Here is a 19,007-nt window from a genome sequence, read left to right as displayed (position 1 = left end):
GTATATTACATCTCCATTGTAACGTAACATTACAAACAAGAGGCAGTATTTGTTAAAGAAAAAAAAACATAAAAAAATACTGAACTGACAATCTTTGTACATTTGTTTTCAGATAACATAACGACAACATTTTTTTTCTTTCAAGTCCCATTTTAGCTACAAATTTATAGTATGTCTACAAGTTAATTGTCCGCGAAGGAGAAGAATTCTATAAGACTAGTCTTCCATTCTTATCCTTTCCTAAGTTACAATATTCACTGTATGACTATGTATCAATGTATATGTTAACTATTTGGGAATAAATATGTTTAAACTAAACAAGAGGCATAGAAAATGTACACGACATATGTACTGCGTCTCAAACAGCTGCCATTTAAGACGCAAGACAGGCCAATTCATTCTATACTTTCTTTTTATACATACAAAATTCATTACCATCGCTTTTGCCTAGAGATAGGAGACATTTTAGATTTTTTTTTCGGGACATGATATTATGCTGCCTTGGCTTAAACGTCCGTTATAGTTCTGAATGCAGGTGTAAAATTATAGATTGCCAAATAGCTGTAATCATAACGCCAGTTTACAAGGAAAATCTACCAGAACAGTAATTTTGAGTGCAGGCAAGATAATTAACGGCACGTTAAAGAACCAGACTGTCTATTCGCAAAGAGCTAGGCTAAGTTAGCCGGACAAGTCTGTGTCTAAAAAGGATTTCTCTCTTATCTGTTCTGGGGGCCTATCTCACCCTGTCCCTGTGGTCAGATCGCTCTGTGTCTGTACGAGTAGATGATGAATTTCGCGCCCTGTGTGGCTGCGTTTGCTATATGTAAAGCGCCTTTGAACGTGTTTGTCATGAAATTTATTTATTTTATTTTGTTGGGTTTAACGTCGCACCGACACAATTATAGGTCATATCGACTTTCCAGCTTTGATGGTGGAGGAAGACCCCAGGTGCCCCTCCGTACATTATTTCCTCACGAGCGGGCACCTGGGTAGAACCACCGACCTTCCGTAAGCCAGCTGGATGGCTTCCTCACATGAAGAATTCAACGCCCCGAGTAAGGCTCGAACCCACATCAATGAGGGGCAAGTGATTTTAAGTCAGCGACCTTAACCACTCAGCCACAGAGGCCCCTTATCATGAAAAGGGCGCTATATAAATCTGGTATAATAATAATACTTTAATAATTTTTCGAAGCTCCAATTCTTTATTATTAACCGTTAGAAACTACTCTTTCAGTTATCGTCACAAAATCTCAGACTAATGGTAGAAGATAACCCCACTCTCTCCATATAAACCATTTTTTTAGTATTTCAAATTATCAAAGGGATTAAAAATAATAAATTTACTTGTAAAACCAACAGTAAGTTCTATGTCGGTAATCTAAAGCTCGCCAAATGCAGGTGTCTAGTGGAGCCAACTGTTGTCTTTGAAATAATTAGTTCCCTTTGTTGAAATGTTTTCAGTGTATAATGGTGGCTCCTACTATTGTAAAAGCGATAGAAGGCGGTGTCGATCCAGATCAAGCTTGCGCGGCCCTTAATCTCTGTTCGAGCTCAGGTGGGTTCAGAATTCTGCTGAGAAATTATCATAACTGTATGTTTTGATATTTTTTTGTATAAAATGACAGGCTTGTATTAAATATTGCTGTCAGTTCGTGTGCATTCACTAGTATAATGTTACTAAACCGTTACTAATATGGTTATAATCACTCCTTATAAACACATGTTGTAATGAATAAGATATATGTATGTCTATTCCTTGATTATTCATACACGACCTTATGCTACTTTGTTTCTGGAAGGCCGGTGTAATGAGTTTTCGACCCCATAGATAATGACCCCGTCATTATTTCATAGAAAAAGTGACCCCCCGGTCATATATTATTGACCTCCAGATCATAACTATGACTCCCCACGTGAAGTTAAACTGAACCTCACGAAGAATATTGACTCCCTAAAAAAACGACCCCCGGTCATTTGGTCAAATTTAGTGAAACTCATGTATCTAAGGCCTAATTGCTGCATTTTATGCCCACTCGGGGAGGGCATAGATTTGCCTCTGTCCCGTCCGTGTCGTCCGTCATCCTTCCGGTTTGACCATTACCTCAGATACATCACTTGACACAGAAATCAGAGCATCGCAACTAGGAAAAGGATTCTACTAAGCTGATCTTGGTGTATACATTTTTTTCAGGAAAATAACAATTCACAATACGTTCACAAAACACACCAGTGTCAATAATCCCTACAAACTTCGGTATGAAGTAATTCTTCAGAAGAAAACTGCACAAGAAACTGCTAGCATAGAACTTAGTATTAATAGAAGTTGCAATACTTAGCAGTGGCAGTAAAGTACGGTAGCGGCAACAATAGAAAGTAGTAGTAGTAGTAGTAGTAATAGTAGTAGTGGTAGTAGCAGTGGTAGTGGCAGTTGCAGTAGCAGCAGCAGCAGCAGCAGCAGAGGAATAAGTGACAACAACAACAGCAGCAGGAGAAGAAGAGGTAGATGTACACGACGTATTAGTGGAAGCAGGTATAGTAGTATCAGTAGTAGCAGTTGTAGTAGTAGTAGTAGAAGTAGTAGTAGTAGTAGAAGAAGAAGAAGAAGTACATGTAGTAATAGCAATAGAAGTAGTGGCACCAGTAGTAGTAGTACAATCAAAATGTTAACTATTGGCAATGGAGGGTATTAGAGTTGTAGATCTAGTAAACTTGTCCGTTAGGTTTGGTGGGGATCACTTTTTAATAGATATTATCGTCGAAAGTCTTTTTAGGAGCCGGTGTTTTACACGGAAAGAGTATCTTTTTAAATAGAATAACGTCCGGGAATCGATATTGTATGAGAGTTCGAATGTAGTAATTTCGGCAGTGAGTATTTCACATGGAAGGAGTCACTTCTTCTATAGAATAATAACCGGGGTCGTAATTCTATGAGATTCGAAGGGAGTCATCTTTAGGGAGTCAGTATTTTACTTGGAGGGGTCAGTTTTTCTATAGAATAATGACCGGGGGTCGTTATTCTATAGAGTTTTCAAAGGGAGTCAGTTTTTTTATAAGGGGAGTCAATATTTTACAGGAAAGGGGTCACATTTTCTATAGAATAATGACCGGGGGGTCGTTATTCTATGGGGGTCGAAATACTTCATAACACCGGCAATCCTTCCGCATAGTTGAAATACATTTTGAAATATCTAGGCCGTTTTATCTATAAATAACTAAAATGTTCCGGGAAAACAAGAATATGATCTAAACATTTTTGCAGTTGATGAATATGAAGAGAATACACTAAATGTAGGGGATATAAAATGTGAAATATGTGAGTTGATTATACAAGGCATCGACAGTATTGTGGGAAATAACGCTTCAGCAGAGAAAATTAATGCTACAATCTACACCCTTTGTAGCGATCTACCCTCCGGAGCAGCCCAAATATATGTCAGTACTATTCTTCTTATTGAATTTAGTAGAATTTATTATACAACTTGTTTAGTTTATTTGTTATTTTGCTGTCACGGCTAGTTACAGTTCTAAATGCATGTGTAAAATTATCGATTGCAAAAGGGCATATTTCACCTACCACAGACCATGAAATTTAATGAGTGCAATGCGGAAAAGCAGGCATGGTATCTTAAGATTGCTAATTATCCGGTTTTATGGTGCTAATGCAATGTTAAAATTCATCACAATCGAGCTAAAATAAATTAGTTTAAAGTAAACCTCATAGGATTGTCATTCAGCATTATAAGTTGTTTTTGGTCCTTGATTTAGTAAATGAAATAATGCACGGATGGGTACATGGGGTCTTCCTCCACCATCAAAGCAGGAAAGTCGCCATATGGCCAATAATTGTGTCGGTGCGACGTTAAACCCAACAAAATAAATAAATTGACTTAGTAAATAAATATGCATAAAAAGGGCCTGAAAGTTTGTATCACTGCGATAATGAAACATTCTAGGAGTATTATTCAGCGTGTAAAGTTGTTTACTTAGAGTCATAAAACATAAGAGGGTTACTACATGTATATAGCGTCCGAAGTTGTGCACCTGGTGTTCTGTTTATGATTTCAGTCGGCCAGACCAGAGTTATGGTCCTTGACTTAGTGAAAGAAACATAAATCGCTTAAAAGTTTGTGCTGGATATATGTCTTAAATATATTTTATGAAATAGGAAATGTGGGCACCAGAGTCCTGTGGACATACATCAAGTGCTTAATCAAGTTTTATTATATCCCACGGTCTGTCGATCCGTTGGTTTTCATGGTTTCCGGACAATAACTCACAAAAATATAGTCAAGTTCAACTTTGCCTACAAACCATCTTTTTTGACGCAGTTATGGTCCCTTTTCAACTTACAATTTGACAAACTCATGGTTTCCGGTCAAAAACTAATTAAAGGCTTGCCAGATTTAAATAATTTTTAGTACACAGGTGTAACGTCATAAAATACAGGTCAAGTTCGCTTTTGGCTACAAACCACCAATTTTTGCTAGTTATGTTTTAAAATGCAAACTCATGAGTTATGTCACCTGAGCGGTTGTCGGCGTCGGCGTCGGCGTCGGCGTTGCCTGGTTAAGTTTATGTTAGGTCAGCTTTTCTCCTAAACTATCAAAGCTATTGCTTGAAACTTGGATACTTGTTCACCTCATAAGCTGACCCTGTATAACAAGAAACATAACTCCATCTTGCTTTTTGCAAGATTTATGGCCCCTTTTGTACTTAGAAAATATCAGATTTCTTGGTTAAGTTTTATGTTTAGGTCAGCTTTTCTCCTAACTATCAAAGCTATTGCTTTGAAACTTGGAATACTTGTTCCCATCATAAGCTGACCCGTACATCAAGAAACATAACTCCATCTTGCTTTTTGCAAGTTATTGCCCTTTTGGACTTAGAAAATCAGTTTCTTGGTTAAGTTTTATGTTTAGGTCAGCTTTTATCCTAAACTATCAAAGCTATTGCTTTAAAACTTGCAACACCGTTCACCATCATAAGTTGACCCTGTATAGCAAGAACATAACTCCGTCCTGCTTTTTGCAAGATTTATGGCCCCTTTTGGACTTAGAAAATATCAGATTCTTGGTTAAGTTTATGTTTAGTCACTTTTTCTCTTAAACTATCAAGCTATTGCTTTGAAACTTGCAACACTTGTTCACCATCATAAGCTGACCCTGTACAGCAAGCAACATAACTCCATCCTGCTTTTTTGCAATAATTATTGCCCCTTTTGGACTTAGAAAATCATTTTCTTGGTTGAGTATTAGTTTAAGTCAACTTTTTCATAAACTATCAAAGCTAATGCTTTAAAAACTTGCAACAGTTTTTCACCATCATAAGTGGACACTGTACATCAAGAAACATAACTCTATCCTGCTTTTGCAAGAATGATGGCCCTTTTTAGACTTAGAAAATCATGGGTAGGACAATATTTCTATTACACAAAAAAAATCAGATGAGCGTCAGCACCCGCAAGGCGGTGCTCTTGTTTGACGTAGTTATGGCCCCTTCCCGACTTAAAATTTGCCAAACTCATGGTTTCCGGACAATAACTCGTGAAAGGCTTGGCATATTTTAATAAATTTTGGTACACAGTTATAACATCATAAAGTACACTCAGGTTAAGTTCGACTTTGCCTACAAACCACCATTTTTTGACGTAATTACGGCCCCTTTCCAACATAAAATTGCCAGATTCATGGCTTCCGGTCTCGTGAAAGGGTTGACAGATTTAAATAATATTTGATACACAGGTGTAACATCATCAAATATAGGACAAGTTCGACAAGCCATTTATCAACTATGGCCGCTTAAATTGTACCTTAATGTGGCAATTTCTTTCTTGGTTGCCATACTTCTGTGACAAGGCCGTATTGTAGGGGTATTATTCGTCACTCCTGTGACAGTTCTAGTTATTAAATTGAATTTGCTAAATGTTTACTGACAACTCCCCAAAATTTTACGGAGGTTCAGAGCAACGCATGCCATGGTTAAATGACATTGTAAAAATAATACTGCAGCTGCGAATTGAATAGGTTTGTAGTAGTAATGTTCGGACAGTTTTGGAATTTTGACATTACTAATGTTGGACCTCTGTAAGTTTAAAAAATCGGGTATTAATAATCAGTTCCCTTTGTTGAATTTTTCAGTGTATAATGGTGGCTCCTACTATCGTAAAGGCGATAGAAGGCGGTGTCGATCCAGATCAAGCATGTGCGGCCCTTAATCTCTGTTCGAGCTCAGGTGGGTGCAGTTTTCTTTTGAAAAATTAACATTTAACTGTACGTTTTGATATCTTTTGTATAAAACATTCCACTTTGCTTTTTTACTTAGTAATATATTTTCATATGCATGTATCATTATAAATAATACATACATTACATGTTCCGAGAAAACAAGAATATTTTCCAAGCTTTTATTCTGCAGTTGATGAACATGAAGAAAAAACATCAAATGTAGGGGATATAAAATGCGAAATATGTGAGTTGATTATACAAGGTATTGACAGTATTGTGGGAAATAACGCTTCAGCAGAGAAAATAAATGCTACAATATACACCCTTTGTAGCGATCTACCCTCCGGAGCAGCTCAAAAATATGTAAGTTTCGCTGTATATTTACAATTGTTTTATTAACACAAGCATTTCGCATGTTTATTTTTAGTTTAAGTTGGGTTAAATTCGAATTGGTGAAAATAAATCAAGATTATCGTTATTATTTTTACATAATTATTTAATATCGAACGTAACAATCCAGTATTAATATACTAAGCATTGAAATGTAAGTGACAGCCGTCTTTGTACACATCAGACATTAAATCTGTGAAAAGATCTTTTAGAAGCATAGAACTCAATAGCAGAATCGGTTTGATTGTATGATATTATTCATAGAGGTAATAGAATGTGCAATATTCCTCATTCCATTTCTTTAACAGGCAGATACTTTATTCATTCTGCATGAAATAAGGAAAAACACTTCATTTCTATACCAGTTCCTTTTATTATAACAGATAATTTTATTCACTTTCACTTTTTGATCTTCAAACGTCAAGAAGAATCAAGCGTTTTGTAAATTATTTCTTCGGAAGAAAAGATAATTTCTAGAAACTTTGGTTCTGTACATGGCATTTTGCTGTCACAGCTAACATTGCACATAGATTGTGAATGAATGTGCAAAACTATCGACATTCATAAAGTCAATTCGCAGAGAAAATCTACCACTTTCTAACATTTTGAATACACTATGTAAAACAGTTGCCAGTTATGTTGTGTTTGCGAGAGTTGCGGACCGAAACTATGAAACTAAATGTGTTAGAGTAATCGTTTGTCTTAGTAAAAATTATCTCCCTTTGCTAAAATGTTTTCAGTGTATAATGGTGGCTCCTACTATTGTAAAAGCGATAGAAGGTGGTGTCGATCCAGATCAAGCATGCGCGGCCCTTAAACTTTGTTCGAGCTCAGGTATGTTTAGTTTTCTGCTGAGAAATTATCATAATTTTACGATTTGATATCTTTTTTATAAAACATTCAATTTTGTGTTTTTACTAAACAATATTAATTTTATATGTATCTATCATTATGAATAATACATACATTAAATGTTCCGAGAAAACATGAATATGTTCTGAGCTTTTATTCTGCAGTTGATGAACATGAAGAAAAAACATCAAATGTAGGGGATATAAAATGTGAAATATGTGAGTTGATTATACAAGGTATTGACAGTATTGTGGGAAATAACGCTTCAGCAGAGAAAATAAATGCTACAATATACACCCTATGTAGCGATCTTCCCTCCGGAGCAGCTCAAAAATATGTAAGTTAAGCTTTATATTTACCATTGTTTTATTAATTATATAACACAAGCATTTCGCAAGTTTATTGTTAGGTTAAGCTTAGATTAAGTTCGCATTGGTGAAAATATATCAAGCTTATCATTATAATTCTTACACAATTATTTAATATCGAACGTAACAATCCAGTACTAAAATAAGAAGCATTGAAACGGAAGTGACAGCTGTCTTTGTACACATCAGTCATTAAAATCTGTGAACAGATCTTTTGGAAGCGTAAAATGCTTCCGAGCAAAACAAAAAAATAGCAGACTCGGTTGATTGTCTGTTCATAAGAGGTAATTGAATGTGCAACACCCTCACTCCATTTCTTTTATCATAACATATCATGCGTTTTTTTTTTAAATTATTTCTTCCGGAAGAAAAAAAATGATATGCAGAAACTGGTTCAGTATATTATGGCATTTTGCTGTCGCAGCAAAAATCACCCTTAAAATTGTGAAGCCCGCCTGCATGGCTCAGTAGGGAGAGTGTTGGTCTACGGATCGCGGAAGTTGGCAGTTACTTGCGGAGAACAGGTTTGTACTGGTACAGAATCCAGGAACACTGGTTAGGTTAACTGCCCGCCGTTCCATGACTGATTACATGACTGAAATACTGTTGAAAAACGGCGTTAAACCCAAAACAAACAAACAAACTTAAAATTGTGAATAAATATGAAAAACTACCTATTTCAAAATGGGCATACTCGTACAGTCAGTTCGCAGGGAAAGTCAACTTTTGAATATAGTATGTATAAAAAGACAGTTGCCAGTTATATTGTGTTTGCGAGAGTTACAGACCAAAATATGTAAGAGCAATCATGACGGGCAAACTGTTTGTCGTAGTATTAATTAGCTCCCTTCGTTGAAATGTTTTCAGTGTATAATGGTGGCTCCTACTATTGTAAAAGCGATAGAAGGCGGTGTCGATCCAGATCAAGCATGCTCGGCCCTTAATCTCTGTTCGAGCTCAGGTATGTTCAGTTTTCTTCTAAGAAATCATCATACATATACAATGTACTTTTGATATCATCTCTGTAAACGTGTTGCAAGCACGTTTGCTGAAAATATTTAACTTGATTGTTGTGTGTGTATGCGTGTTGCAAGCACGTTTGCTGAAAATATTTAACTTGATTGTTGTGTGTGTATGCGTGTATGGTCGGGGTTATCGTCTTTTTCGACATAAACGATGGTGTCTACTGGTAGCAGTGAGCACAAAGTAGTATTTTAAAGTGCTATTCAACTGGAATATCACCCCTTAGACATGTGACATGACATCCCACACAGTCACATTATACTGACACCAGGCTGAACAGACCTACAACTATTTCTCTCTGCTGAGCGCCAATGGAGTAAGATGCTTGTATCATTTTCCACGCCTTTGGTATGACGCGCCAGGGAGCGAACGCAAGAACCGATGACTTTCCGCACTCGAAGCGGGCGCTCTACCACTAGGCTTATATATAACAACTTGTATATTAATATGTTAGTAAAAACTAAGCCTTTCGGCCTGGTCCGATGTTATAAACTGAGTTTGGAGATAAATTTCAAACTTTAAGCATCTGACTTGTTGATTATAAGCTCAGTCTTACAACTGGCCGATGAAAAATTTTCATTTTGAGACTGCTCTTCAAATTAGTGAGCTTTTTTGTCTTAAACCCTGAGGTTACATTGACTGACAAATAACCTTCAATAATCATGTAAAAGTTCATATCACCTGTTACTATCATTTCCTGTGTTTTTTAAAGTGCACTGCTCCAAAATTCATATCTACTTTCCTATTAGTTTTAAATCATATAATATTATGTATTCATTTGTTAGCTGTTGCATATAAAAGTACAAAAGCATTAATTACGCAGTAACTATTGGATGTTATGAACATGTAGCACTACTTCTGGTCGCAATGAAATAAATAGAATTTTTAAAATATTATTGATTTATTCGTTTGCAATAATTTGATATTTCATTTTGAAATTAATCTGTATACAATATGATTGTTTTAGCTGTACTTTTTACAGAGACACAGAATAAAGTTGGAGATATAAAATGCGAAATTTGTGAGTTGGTTATTCATAAACTGGACGATCTTTCTAGACAGAATGCATCAAAAGAAAAAATAAACTCAACCATTTATCAGTTATGTAATGATATGGGAGGAACCGCTAAAACATTTGTGAGTACTACCAGCTCAGTATTTGACGACTTTGATTCACAAACTCGCATTTGATTTATCATAAGTTATGTTTAACAACATCTTTTTGTAAAACTTTCCAACGGTTTAACCTTAACTCAAGTGCAGGGTAAATCTGTTTTATTGTTATTAGTTTTTTTATTTTTAATTTTAAGTCACAGTGACACTATTTAGGTCATATTCCAGCTTTAACAATGGTAGAACATGTCTGGTGCCACTCTGAACATTATGTCAGGCACGCCAAGACACTTGGTAAGAACCACCGACCTTCCACATATCAGCTGAATAGCTTCTTCGGCTGGCGTCCGGAACAGGGCTCGAACCCACAAAGGCGATGGACAAAAATTTAATGACCTTAAGTGCTAGGCCGTTGACGGCCTCGTTTTACTGCTGTATATCTAATTTGTCAATAATAAGCTTTGAGAAGCAGGCCGTGGCAACACCAACAAATGACCAAATAGATATTTTCGAATACATGTATATGTAGCTTTCGAGTCAACCCTTAATTGACAAAACAAATACAGTTATGATATTACCGATTGAAATGCATCGTCCCATGCGCTTTACTTATTATAAATACAGCTGAAACTCGATATCTCGAAGTCGCTTATCACAATAATCCGGCTATCTCGAAGACATTTTCATGTACCATCCCAAAAACACGTGCACAAAATATTTTTAAGTCGAATTTCGATTATCTCGAAGTAAAACAGCAGATCTCTTGGAATTTGAGTTTCAACTGTGTTTTATTATCAGTTCAGGGTTATATAATATTTAAAAAAAATGGAATTCAGCCTGCAAATTTATATGATATTATGTTTTATTTAGTGTATGCTGCTAGCACCAGCTGTTGTGAAAGAAGTAGAGACGGGTGCAGATCCGGAAACAGCATGCAAAGATCTTAAACTATGCACAAGTATGAGCTTTCATCAACCGTGTCCAATACCAAATGCAAATCATGTACATCAAATGTTATGGAATCTGAATATCATTTTTACTTTTTTTCCAGAATGAGTTGATACTGGAACCATATATTTCGGGAATTTTCAATGAAATGTTGTGTAAAAGAAATGAAAACAAAGACTTACAACAAGTTAACTTTATATTAAACGTAACACTACGCAAACAACATATTTGAAATTAAACAAATAATATCTTGGCTATGTAACTGCTTTTTAATTGTTAGACTGTTTGTATCATAATATGATCATGTCTTTAAAATCTATTTCAAATATTCCTACTAAAATATCATTAATATATGTCTTTGTCATCTTAAAATGCGTCTTTTTTCGATTTGCCTGTAAAATGAAATACTACATTTTGACTGTATTTTCTTTAACAAAAACTTCAATGGTATTAGATTCTATATACATTTTGGACTTTTGATAATGTTTTTTTTTTCTAATAAATGAGAGAAACTTTGTTATAAAACTTGAGGTTACTTGCAACAAGTATAAAGTGATAAACATAATATTTCAAACTACATCTACGAGTAGATGATAAGTTAATTTGTCAAAACAAATGATATTGCGTCAGAATTTGGTGCAAATACATATTTCATCAGCTGTCTGAGTATGTATGTAATATTAACGACATGTCACTGATGTAAAACAAATATGACTGTGGTTTTGAACGAAACTTTTACAAACACTGCAAAAATGTTCAGTCATCAGATGTAGGGAATATGCTCACTGTAAAATATTCAGCTATAGATTAATAGTATACTGACCATGGTCACTGGCAAACAGTTTTGACCCATTCTATAGTGTTTTATTACATCAGAAATATTTTCTTTTTTTTTCTTGACGTTTTGACTTTAGCCCAGCAAATTTTACTGTTAAGCTATAGCTCGTTTAATACAACAAGCTATGGATCGATGATTTATATAAAGAGTCATGTAATAGTTAATTTTTTATTAAGACTCATTTGTTCTATGATGCCTACCTCCGTTGTTATGTTATTGAAGGTTTATGAAATTCGTTTGTTTACCTCATTTCTTTGGAATGTTACACTTCAATTACCTCTCAAAAAGCCTTTCCTAATCCTTCTGAACGATTCGGTATGTATTTTATGAGAAGAGAAATGTCATGTGTATCAGCTTTGAAAGAACTGAAGAAAAAAACCCACAATGATCTGAGGGGAGGTAACACAACACCTTGCTTGATCCTTAAAATGGATTAAACCATTGTGGTTGATGCTAATGATAGAAATGACTCGTTGTCGGCTGTCTGCTGGTTTTAAACTGCCCTGCTCTTTTTAGCCTATAACAATTGCAAAGATTAAACGAATGAAGTTAATACATGTATAGACACGTATTTGGAGAAACCAATATAAAATCAAACATGATTATCTCTTCTGTGAATCTGTATAGCGTAGTAAAATGATTTAGGTCATTTCAATGATTAATTATAATAAGATAATAATTGGACTTAAAGCATCTTTTGCTGTGGCCTCCATGGAGATTTGATAGAAATTAATTTTCCTCTGAACTAAGATTCACCTAATATATTTATTCATTCAGTATCGTCTGATTTATTATAACGTATGGAAGTAGAGTTAATCTCAAAATTGACTTTATTTGCAGCCGAAGCACCCATAAGAAACGCAATTTCTGACGTAAGAAAAGAGCCTCTAGACTGTAATATATGTGCACGGTCTCTGACAGCCGTATATGAGGATATATCGGGCAACTATGTAAGTGTTTATGCTGTACGGATCATTTACCCAACAAAAAGGAGGTTGTTCTTTTATGTAATTAGTATAAACATGATTTCTCTGGTCTAGTCGTTTTGAGCAATGCAAGTATAGGAACCAATCTAATTTTAACAGTGAGGAACATCAAAATCTTGCCACGAAGTAGCTATATGTCTCCTCAGGTCTAGCTAATTAATATGTATTTTCGAAACAATATATTTTGTTTTGTTTGATTTGGGTTTAACGCCGTTTTTCAACAGTATTTCAGTCATGTAACGGCGGGCAGTTAACCTAACCAGTGTTCCTGGATTCTGTACCAGTACAAACCTGTTCTCCGCAAGTAACTGCCAACTTCCCCACATGAATTATCAGAGGTGGAGGACTAATGATTTCAGACACAATGTCGTTTATCAAATAGTCACGGAGAACATACGCCCCGCCCAAGGATCGAACTCGCGACCCCGCGGTCCGTAAACCAACGCTCTTACCTACTGAGCTAAGCGGGCGGGCCGAAACAATATATGGTCAGATAGCTTCATTTGATGCTAAATTGAATAACAGAGTTTGATTTGGATGATTTCGAACACGTCCATGAAAGAATAACCCAGAGAGGAGTCATTTGTTCCAGTGTTAAGTGATCGGCTAGAGACAGCTCTCGAATTTTGTTAAGCATGGTACAGTAGCTACAACAAAGGGAACATTTCAAATTGTTTTCGTTGTAAGGAGTATATATCGAGATACTATCTCTGCATTTAATTTAGCGAAAAAAAATCGACAATATATTTCAGATGAAAGTTGAAAGGCAGTTACTTCAGATTTGCAGCAATTTGCCAGGTATATTCCAGGGCGCGGTAAGTTTTCTTGATCATTTCATTTGGCGTTCATGTTATAAGATATATATGATATGTATGTATGATATTATTAAAAACAAGTTGTGAATACCACAACATATATGAGTTCGCGTTTAAATATGTGGTCGACTGAAGTGTTTGTCAAAACTTTTGATGTTTTCAAGGTGAATTACTTAATGACATCCTTAAATAATCGCCGATCCATAGTGTGTGTTATGTGACCGGAATGTATTCAACACTTTATTCTTGTTCAACGGTCAAAAGTAAATCGGTGAAAATAATTTGATAAAAATGTTATGGAATGGTCTAGTTGAATGCCATTCAATAAGTGACGGCTGTCAATTCGTAAAGAGCTGTGCTATGTTGGCCGGATATGCATGTATCAGAAATGATTTATCTCTCTTAGTGAGCCTTTTCCCGCTGTCACTCTGTGTATGTACTAGATGGTGATGAATTAAGCGCTCTGAGTGGCTACTTTTTACGTTTAGCCTCTTTGAACGCTTGTATCATAAAAGGATGCTACAATAATATGGTGTAATGATATAATATGATACCATTAACAATAATGTTGTTGTCATTTCGTATTTTCTACATTATTTCCTCGTTTATTTCAGTGTGAGAGTCTAGTCCAAAATGACAACGGTAGACTGTTTAAAAAGGTTCTAGCAAACTACACACCCACTTCTCTCTGTGAAATGGCAAAATGTCAGGAAAGTGAAGGACCATTGAAAAATCATTCATTTTGAAAAAGTGCAATATAACTTCATATGAACCCATTATCTGTTTAACTGAAAACCGTCAGACAAAATAGAAAATTGACATTTAAGTTAAAGAAGTATTGTGATATTAGGATACAATATATTGTTGTTAACGGACACGTTTTATGTTCTATAGCAACAGTAATTTAGTTGTAAATTCTACTCTTAGTTATGTCCATTCGTGTTACAAATGTAAAATTAATCAAATAAAAGTGTCATTACGTTATTTACGTAAATAAAATTGTGATTAATGTGAAATTTAGATGGAATCTTCACTCCTCTGTTCTTTAACAGCATATATTTTTCTTTCAGTGTGTCTTTGTGTGAAATTTCGCATGCAGTTCGTAAAGATATGATCAAGATTTAAGACTCTCGATTTATTTAGAAACATTCTGTTTATTTACATATAATCACACGGAGATTTGTTTCTTTTTGTAAGAATAAAGAATTTGATACTATCGTCTTATCTTTATCCATAGAGAACTTAAAATGATGCACTAAACATGCCATACCGTTAGAAATTCTTGGTATGTGCACAAAACACGCTACTTAACAACAAACAAAAATATTATGTTTCTCTTTTTGCTTGAAGAAAAAATTTTATTCTATAATCTTATAGTTATTTGTAAAGAAATGAATGTCTTAAATGCACTAGGCAGTTGCTAAATCATGGTATGTGCAATAAAACAAACCCTTGCATAGGAGTATGATAAACCGATAGGATAATCAGTGTAAATATGCGTTTGATTTCTTTTCTCGGTCATTTATTTTACTGTTGACGTCATTTTTGAAAGACTATCTTATTGTGTGCAAGCGGGAATGCTTGGAAAATCTTAATATACACATTAAATTGTTATAAACAGTTGCGATTCAGACAGGTATAATATGTTAAGGCCTTTCTCTGTAAATAAAATTTCGTAAGCAAATATTTGAATAAGCATGCAGAGTACAGTCTAGAACTATCAGAACGATATCTATTAGCGGAAAATGCTTAGTTAATTCATTAAGAAATGTTGTTTTGTGGTTTTCAGTCTCATTTACAGTCGCCATTGGTTGAACCGGAAGAATATTACACTTTTAAGGTTTTAGAGAATAATGCAAGATATAGAAGTTGCTCTCATTCTAGGAGCTTTAGTTCTTTTACATGCGAGGTATAGAAAATCCTACTAGGGCCCTCGATTTAAAGTCTCATCTCTCCAAACAGTCGAGCAGCGGGGTATGGATTTCACGACTCGTGGTTTCGTAGTCAGGCGTCTAACATCTGGATCACAGAGTCCTCTCGCCTGGGTACTCGATTTGTGCAGGATAAATGCAGAAAGATCTTCGGAAGACTATGCACAAACAAAACTCCGACACACAATTTTAACTACAGAATTGTCTAAGAGCACTGGAAATAATTCATTAATATTAGCCGCACCATGAGAAAACCAACAAAGTGCGTTTGCGACCAGCATGGATCCTGACCAGACTGCGCGGATTTCAAAGCCTTTTGGCAATTAGAGAACCCGTTAGCGAACAACATGGATCCTGACCAGACTGCGCGGATGCTGGTCGCAAAGCACTATGTTGGTTTTCTCATGGCGCGGCTCAGTTATGTAAGTTTGTTTCCCGCTCCCCACCCCCCACCTCACAAGGTCTTAGCATTTCCATTGATTAAAAGATGATCACATTGTGGCCCTCTATATTGCCACAGAGTGTCAGGAGACTTTTTTATATCGGTTTTGGCTAAAAATGAAGAAAAGTAAAACAAATCAATTATTGGGTTTGTGAGTGACCCTCCACGGAAAAAGGTGGGATCATTACGCTAAATATGGGGGACACCTCGCCCCCTCTCCCCCATTCATCATACTGAACCCGCTAAGATACCCAGTAGGTAATAATATTCCTTTGCTTCTCAAACTATACTTAATGAGCCAGGAGGGATTTTGTAAGTACAAGTAATTTTATATTCAGGTTTATTAAGCTTCTAGGCAGACACGACTTATGATGTTTTGTAAATGCTATTTAGCGGCAGAAGCATGTCCCTAAGCGCCGAGTCATTAGTTCTGTCTGCCAAAAAAAAGTAAGAAGCTGATGACGTAATAAGTACTTTTTTTTTATAAGTGCGAGTTTTATAGATTTTATTTGAAGAGACACAATTATAGGACAAATGACGTCTTTCCAGCATTTGCAGGTGGGGGAAGACCCTATGTGTCCCATTTTTGCATTGAGGTGCAACAGTGCATTATTTCATCACAGGCGGGCACATTAGTAGAACAACCGACCTCCAGTAAGCCAGCTGGATGGCATCCGCACATGAAGAACTCAACGCCCCGAGGGAGGCTTGAACCCGTATCGGTGTGGGGCAAGTGGTTCAAAGTCAGCGACCTTTACCACTCAGCCAAGGTGGCCCCCAATTTTAGATGGGAAATAATTAGTGTTGATAACTTTTGCAAAATATATGGGGGAAGTAGTTTAAATTTGAACGTGTCTATTCCAAGCTATGTATAAATATTCAATTTACATTACAAAATGCGAAAAAGTACATGTATTAAAAAGGATCAGACCCGAAAGTGCATTGCATATCTATAGGCTTTCTCCTTTAATAAAAGTACTAAATACACATTGTAAATACGCCATCAATCTTGTTAAAGAAGAGTCAACTTAAAATTTAAAAAAAAAAATGCAAAAAATGCGGAAGTTAATCGACTTCAAACGCATCTATAAGCAAAATAGTACACACGTTTAAAACAATATAGAATATTTTCACATCTTGATAATGTACACCCACAAAGGTAGACGAATAAACGATAGACAGATAAAAGGAAGTTTATTTTTCTTTACGTAGTTTTTTTCTATATTTTGTAATTTTTATGCTAAAGGTTCAATCCTCGTTATTCATCGTAACAAATAGTTTCTTTTAAAAAAATGGAGTTTGCTTACCATTTGGTGTTTACTTACCGAAATTGAAAATGGGAGTTTCCATTTTTAAAGATATATTAATAATATACGGATGTTTTGGCAACTTCTTTTCCTAGGTATGTAAAATTTTGGTTAAACGTTCCTTTCACATTTTGTCTATCACCGCATTTATTAATTTCAGTGACAACGCGATGTGCTAAACTCATTTTTTTCTCATGAATTTTGTTAAAGATGCATTTAAAACTCAAACAGCAGAGGAACATACATAGATCATCGGGTTATATTCTGATTAAATAAGTGATCTCATTAATTGTATTGTGAAATTAAAGAATAAATGTAGTTTTCGCGTGTTACTAAATCGTAGAAAACGCGAAAAATGACATGTTGTGCGTTAGAAAAAAATGGCCCCGGATAGCCTAATTGTACGGGACCGTAAGTGACATTGTGTGCTCCGAGAGTAAATAATGGCCGGGAAATTCTTTTGGTAACAATCATAATTAGCACGTGTATCACAGCATGTTAGATTATCATGTGAAAGTTAAATGTTTATGTAATGATAGAAGAAGCTTCCCCGCCCCCCTGAATAACAGTTCCTTTAGAAGCTTGACAAACGCACTAAAATAATTCTTCCTTACCTTTAAAAACAATTTTGCTGAGGAGCATTTAAGCATATGGGAATGGAATTGACGTCATTAGGTCCATCAGTAAGGAATGACCGGAAAATGTATCTATTTAACAGTGAATATTTTACCGCTGGTCTCTACTTAACAAAATGTTAATGAAGCAGAAGATACTCTTCAACTTGGAAAGACTTAAATGTAGGCACGATTTGGTATATAAAAGGAAACGGTCCTTATTTCCTTCATCATAGCTTAACAGCATAGCAGACGACATTAGCGAGGACTGTCTTAAATAATATTTGTATATATGTGACGTCATTGGTCCATTATAAACCAATGATCATAAAGATTAATATTCTCTGTCTACTAACATTAAATTAACACAAGGCGGTTTAGGAGATGAAATTCTGCAATCTGAAAAAAAAAAATAGAGTCCAATTTAACCTTTACCCTACAAAATCTCTAAAATTGACTGGTTCATCATTCAATTTGGGCAGTACCGCTTGTAATTCAAAGAGGTGTTCACTGAAAATTGTTTGACTGAATAGCAAACAGTGCAAACCGTGCAGGCTGATCTTGGTCTGCACTGATCGCAAAGGTAAAATCACTTGCCGCCACTAGACTGAAGGTTAAGAATACCGTGCTATTACTGAAGAACAGTTTAATGAAAACAAGATTTTTTTTATATATATATAGAACGAAATGGTATTCAGTAAAAGTTTGATTTTTCGATGATAAGATTTTATTTTTTTCTTATTTAAATTGTTTGAATTATAAACAAATACTGTCCTAAACTTAATGATTAAAGTCAGCATTTATTATTCAGGTCTAAAATAAATAAAATGAGAAATAAAATTTCTATTTGACATTGAAGCTTGTATAAAATGGTACTTTGTGTGTTTCACCGCAAATCTTCAAATAATTCACATGTCTTAAATAATCTTTTGCGGCCTCCTTCACGCTAAAACAAAGTCAACGATGTTTGATTTGGGCAGTAAATAATTCATAAACAAACAATACGTATTTTGATCAGTATATGCCTTGTATAGAGTTTAAAAATTTTATCTCTCAGATTTGAAAACCATTGATTTAGTGGATGATGTTTTATTAGCATCAACACTTAAGACGTTAAAGAGTTCAAAATTAAGCTCCATCAAACGAGAGG

The 19,007-nt window shown here is 35.3% G+C and overlaps 1 protein-coding gene across 1 annotated transcript in view; it reads left to right on the top strand.

Annotated features, from left to right (window-relative positions):
• The window catches only part of LOC123562193 (uncharacterized), a 53,337-nt gene extending 38,556 nt beyond the window's left edge, over positions 1-14,781 (top strand). The window contains exons 35-46 of the mRNA XM_053525684.1: positions 1,468-1,561; positions 3,266-3,438; positions 6,144-6,237; positions 6,421-6,593; positions 7,361-7,454; positions 7,637-7,809; positions 8,708-8,801; positions 9,846-10,000; positions 10,847-10,934; positions 12,603-12,712; positions 13,501-13,563; positions 14,178-14,781. Of these exons, the coding sequence (XP_053381659.1) occupies positions 1,468-1,561; positions 3,266-3,438; positions 6,144-6,237; positions 6,421-6,593; positions 7,361-7,454; positions 7,637-7,809; positions 8,708-8,801; positions 9,846-10,000; positions 10,847-10,934; positions 12,603-12,712; positions 13,501-13,563; positions 14,178-14,309 (1,443 nt within the window). The 3' untranslated portion in view covers positions 14,310-14,781. The remainder of the gene's footprint in view (positions 1-1,467; positions 1,562-3,265; positions 3,439-6,143; positions 6,238-6,420; positions 6,594-7,360; positions 7,455-7,636; positions 7,810-8,707; positions 8,802-9,845; positions 10,001-10,846; positions 10,935-12,602; positions 12,713-13,500; positions 13,564-14,177) is intronic.
• Positions 14,782-19,007: the final 4,226 nt, after the last annotated feature.

The sequence above is a fragment of the Mercenaria mercenaria genome, chromosome 2, assembly GCF_021730395.1.
Source record: "Mercenaria mercenaria strain notata chromosome 2, MADL_Memer_1, whole genome shotgun sequence".
NCBI lineage: Eukaryota > Metazoa > Mollusca > Bivalvia > Venerida > Veneridae > Mercenaria > Mercenaria mercenaria.
This window is presented reverse-complemented; position numbering and strand designations above follow the sequence as displayed.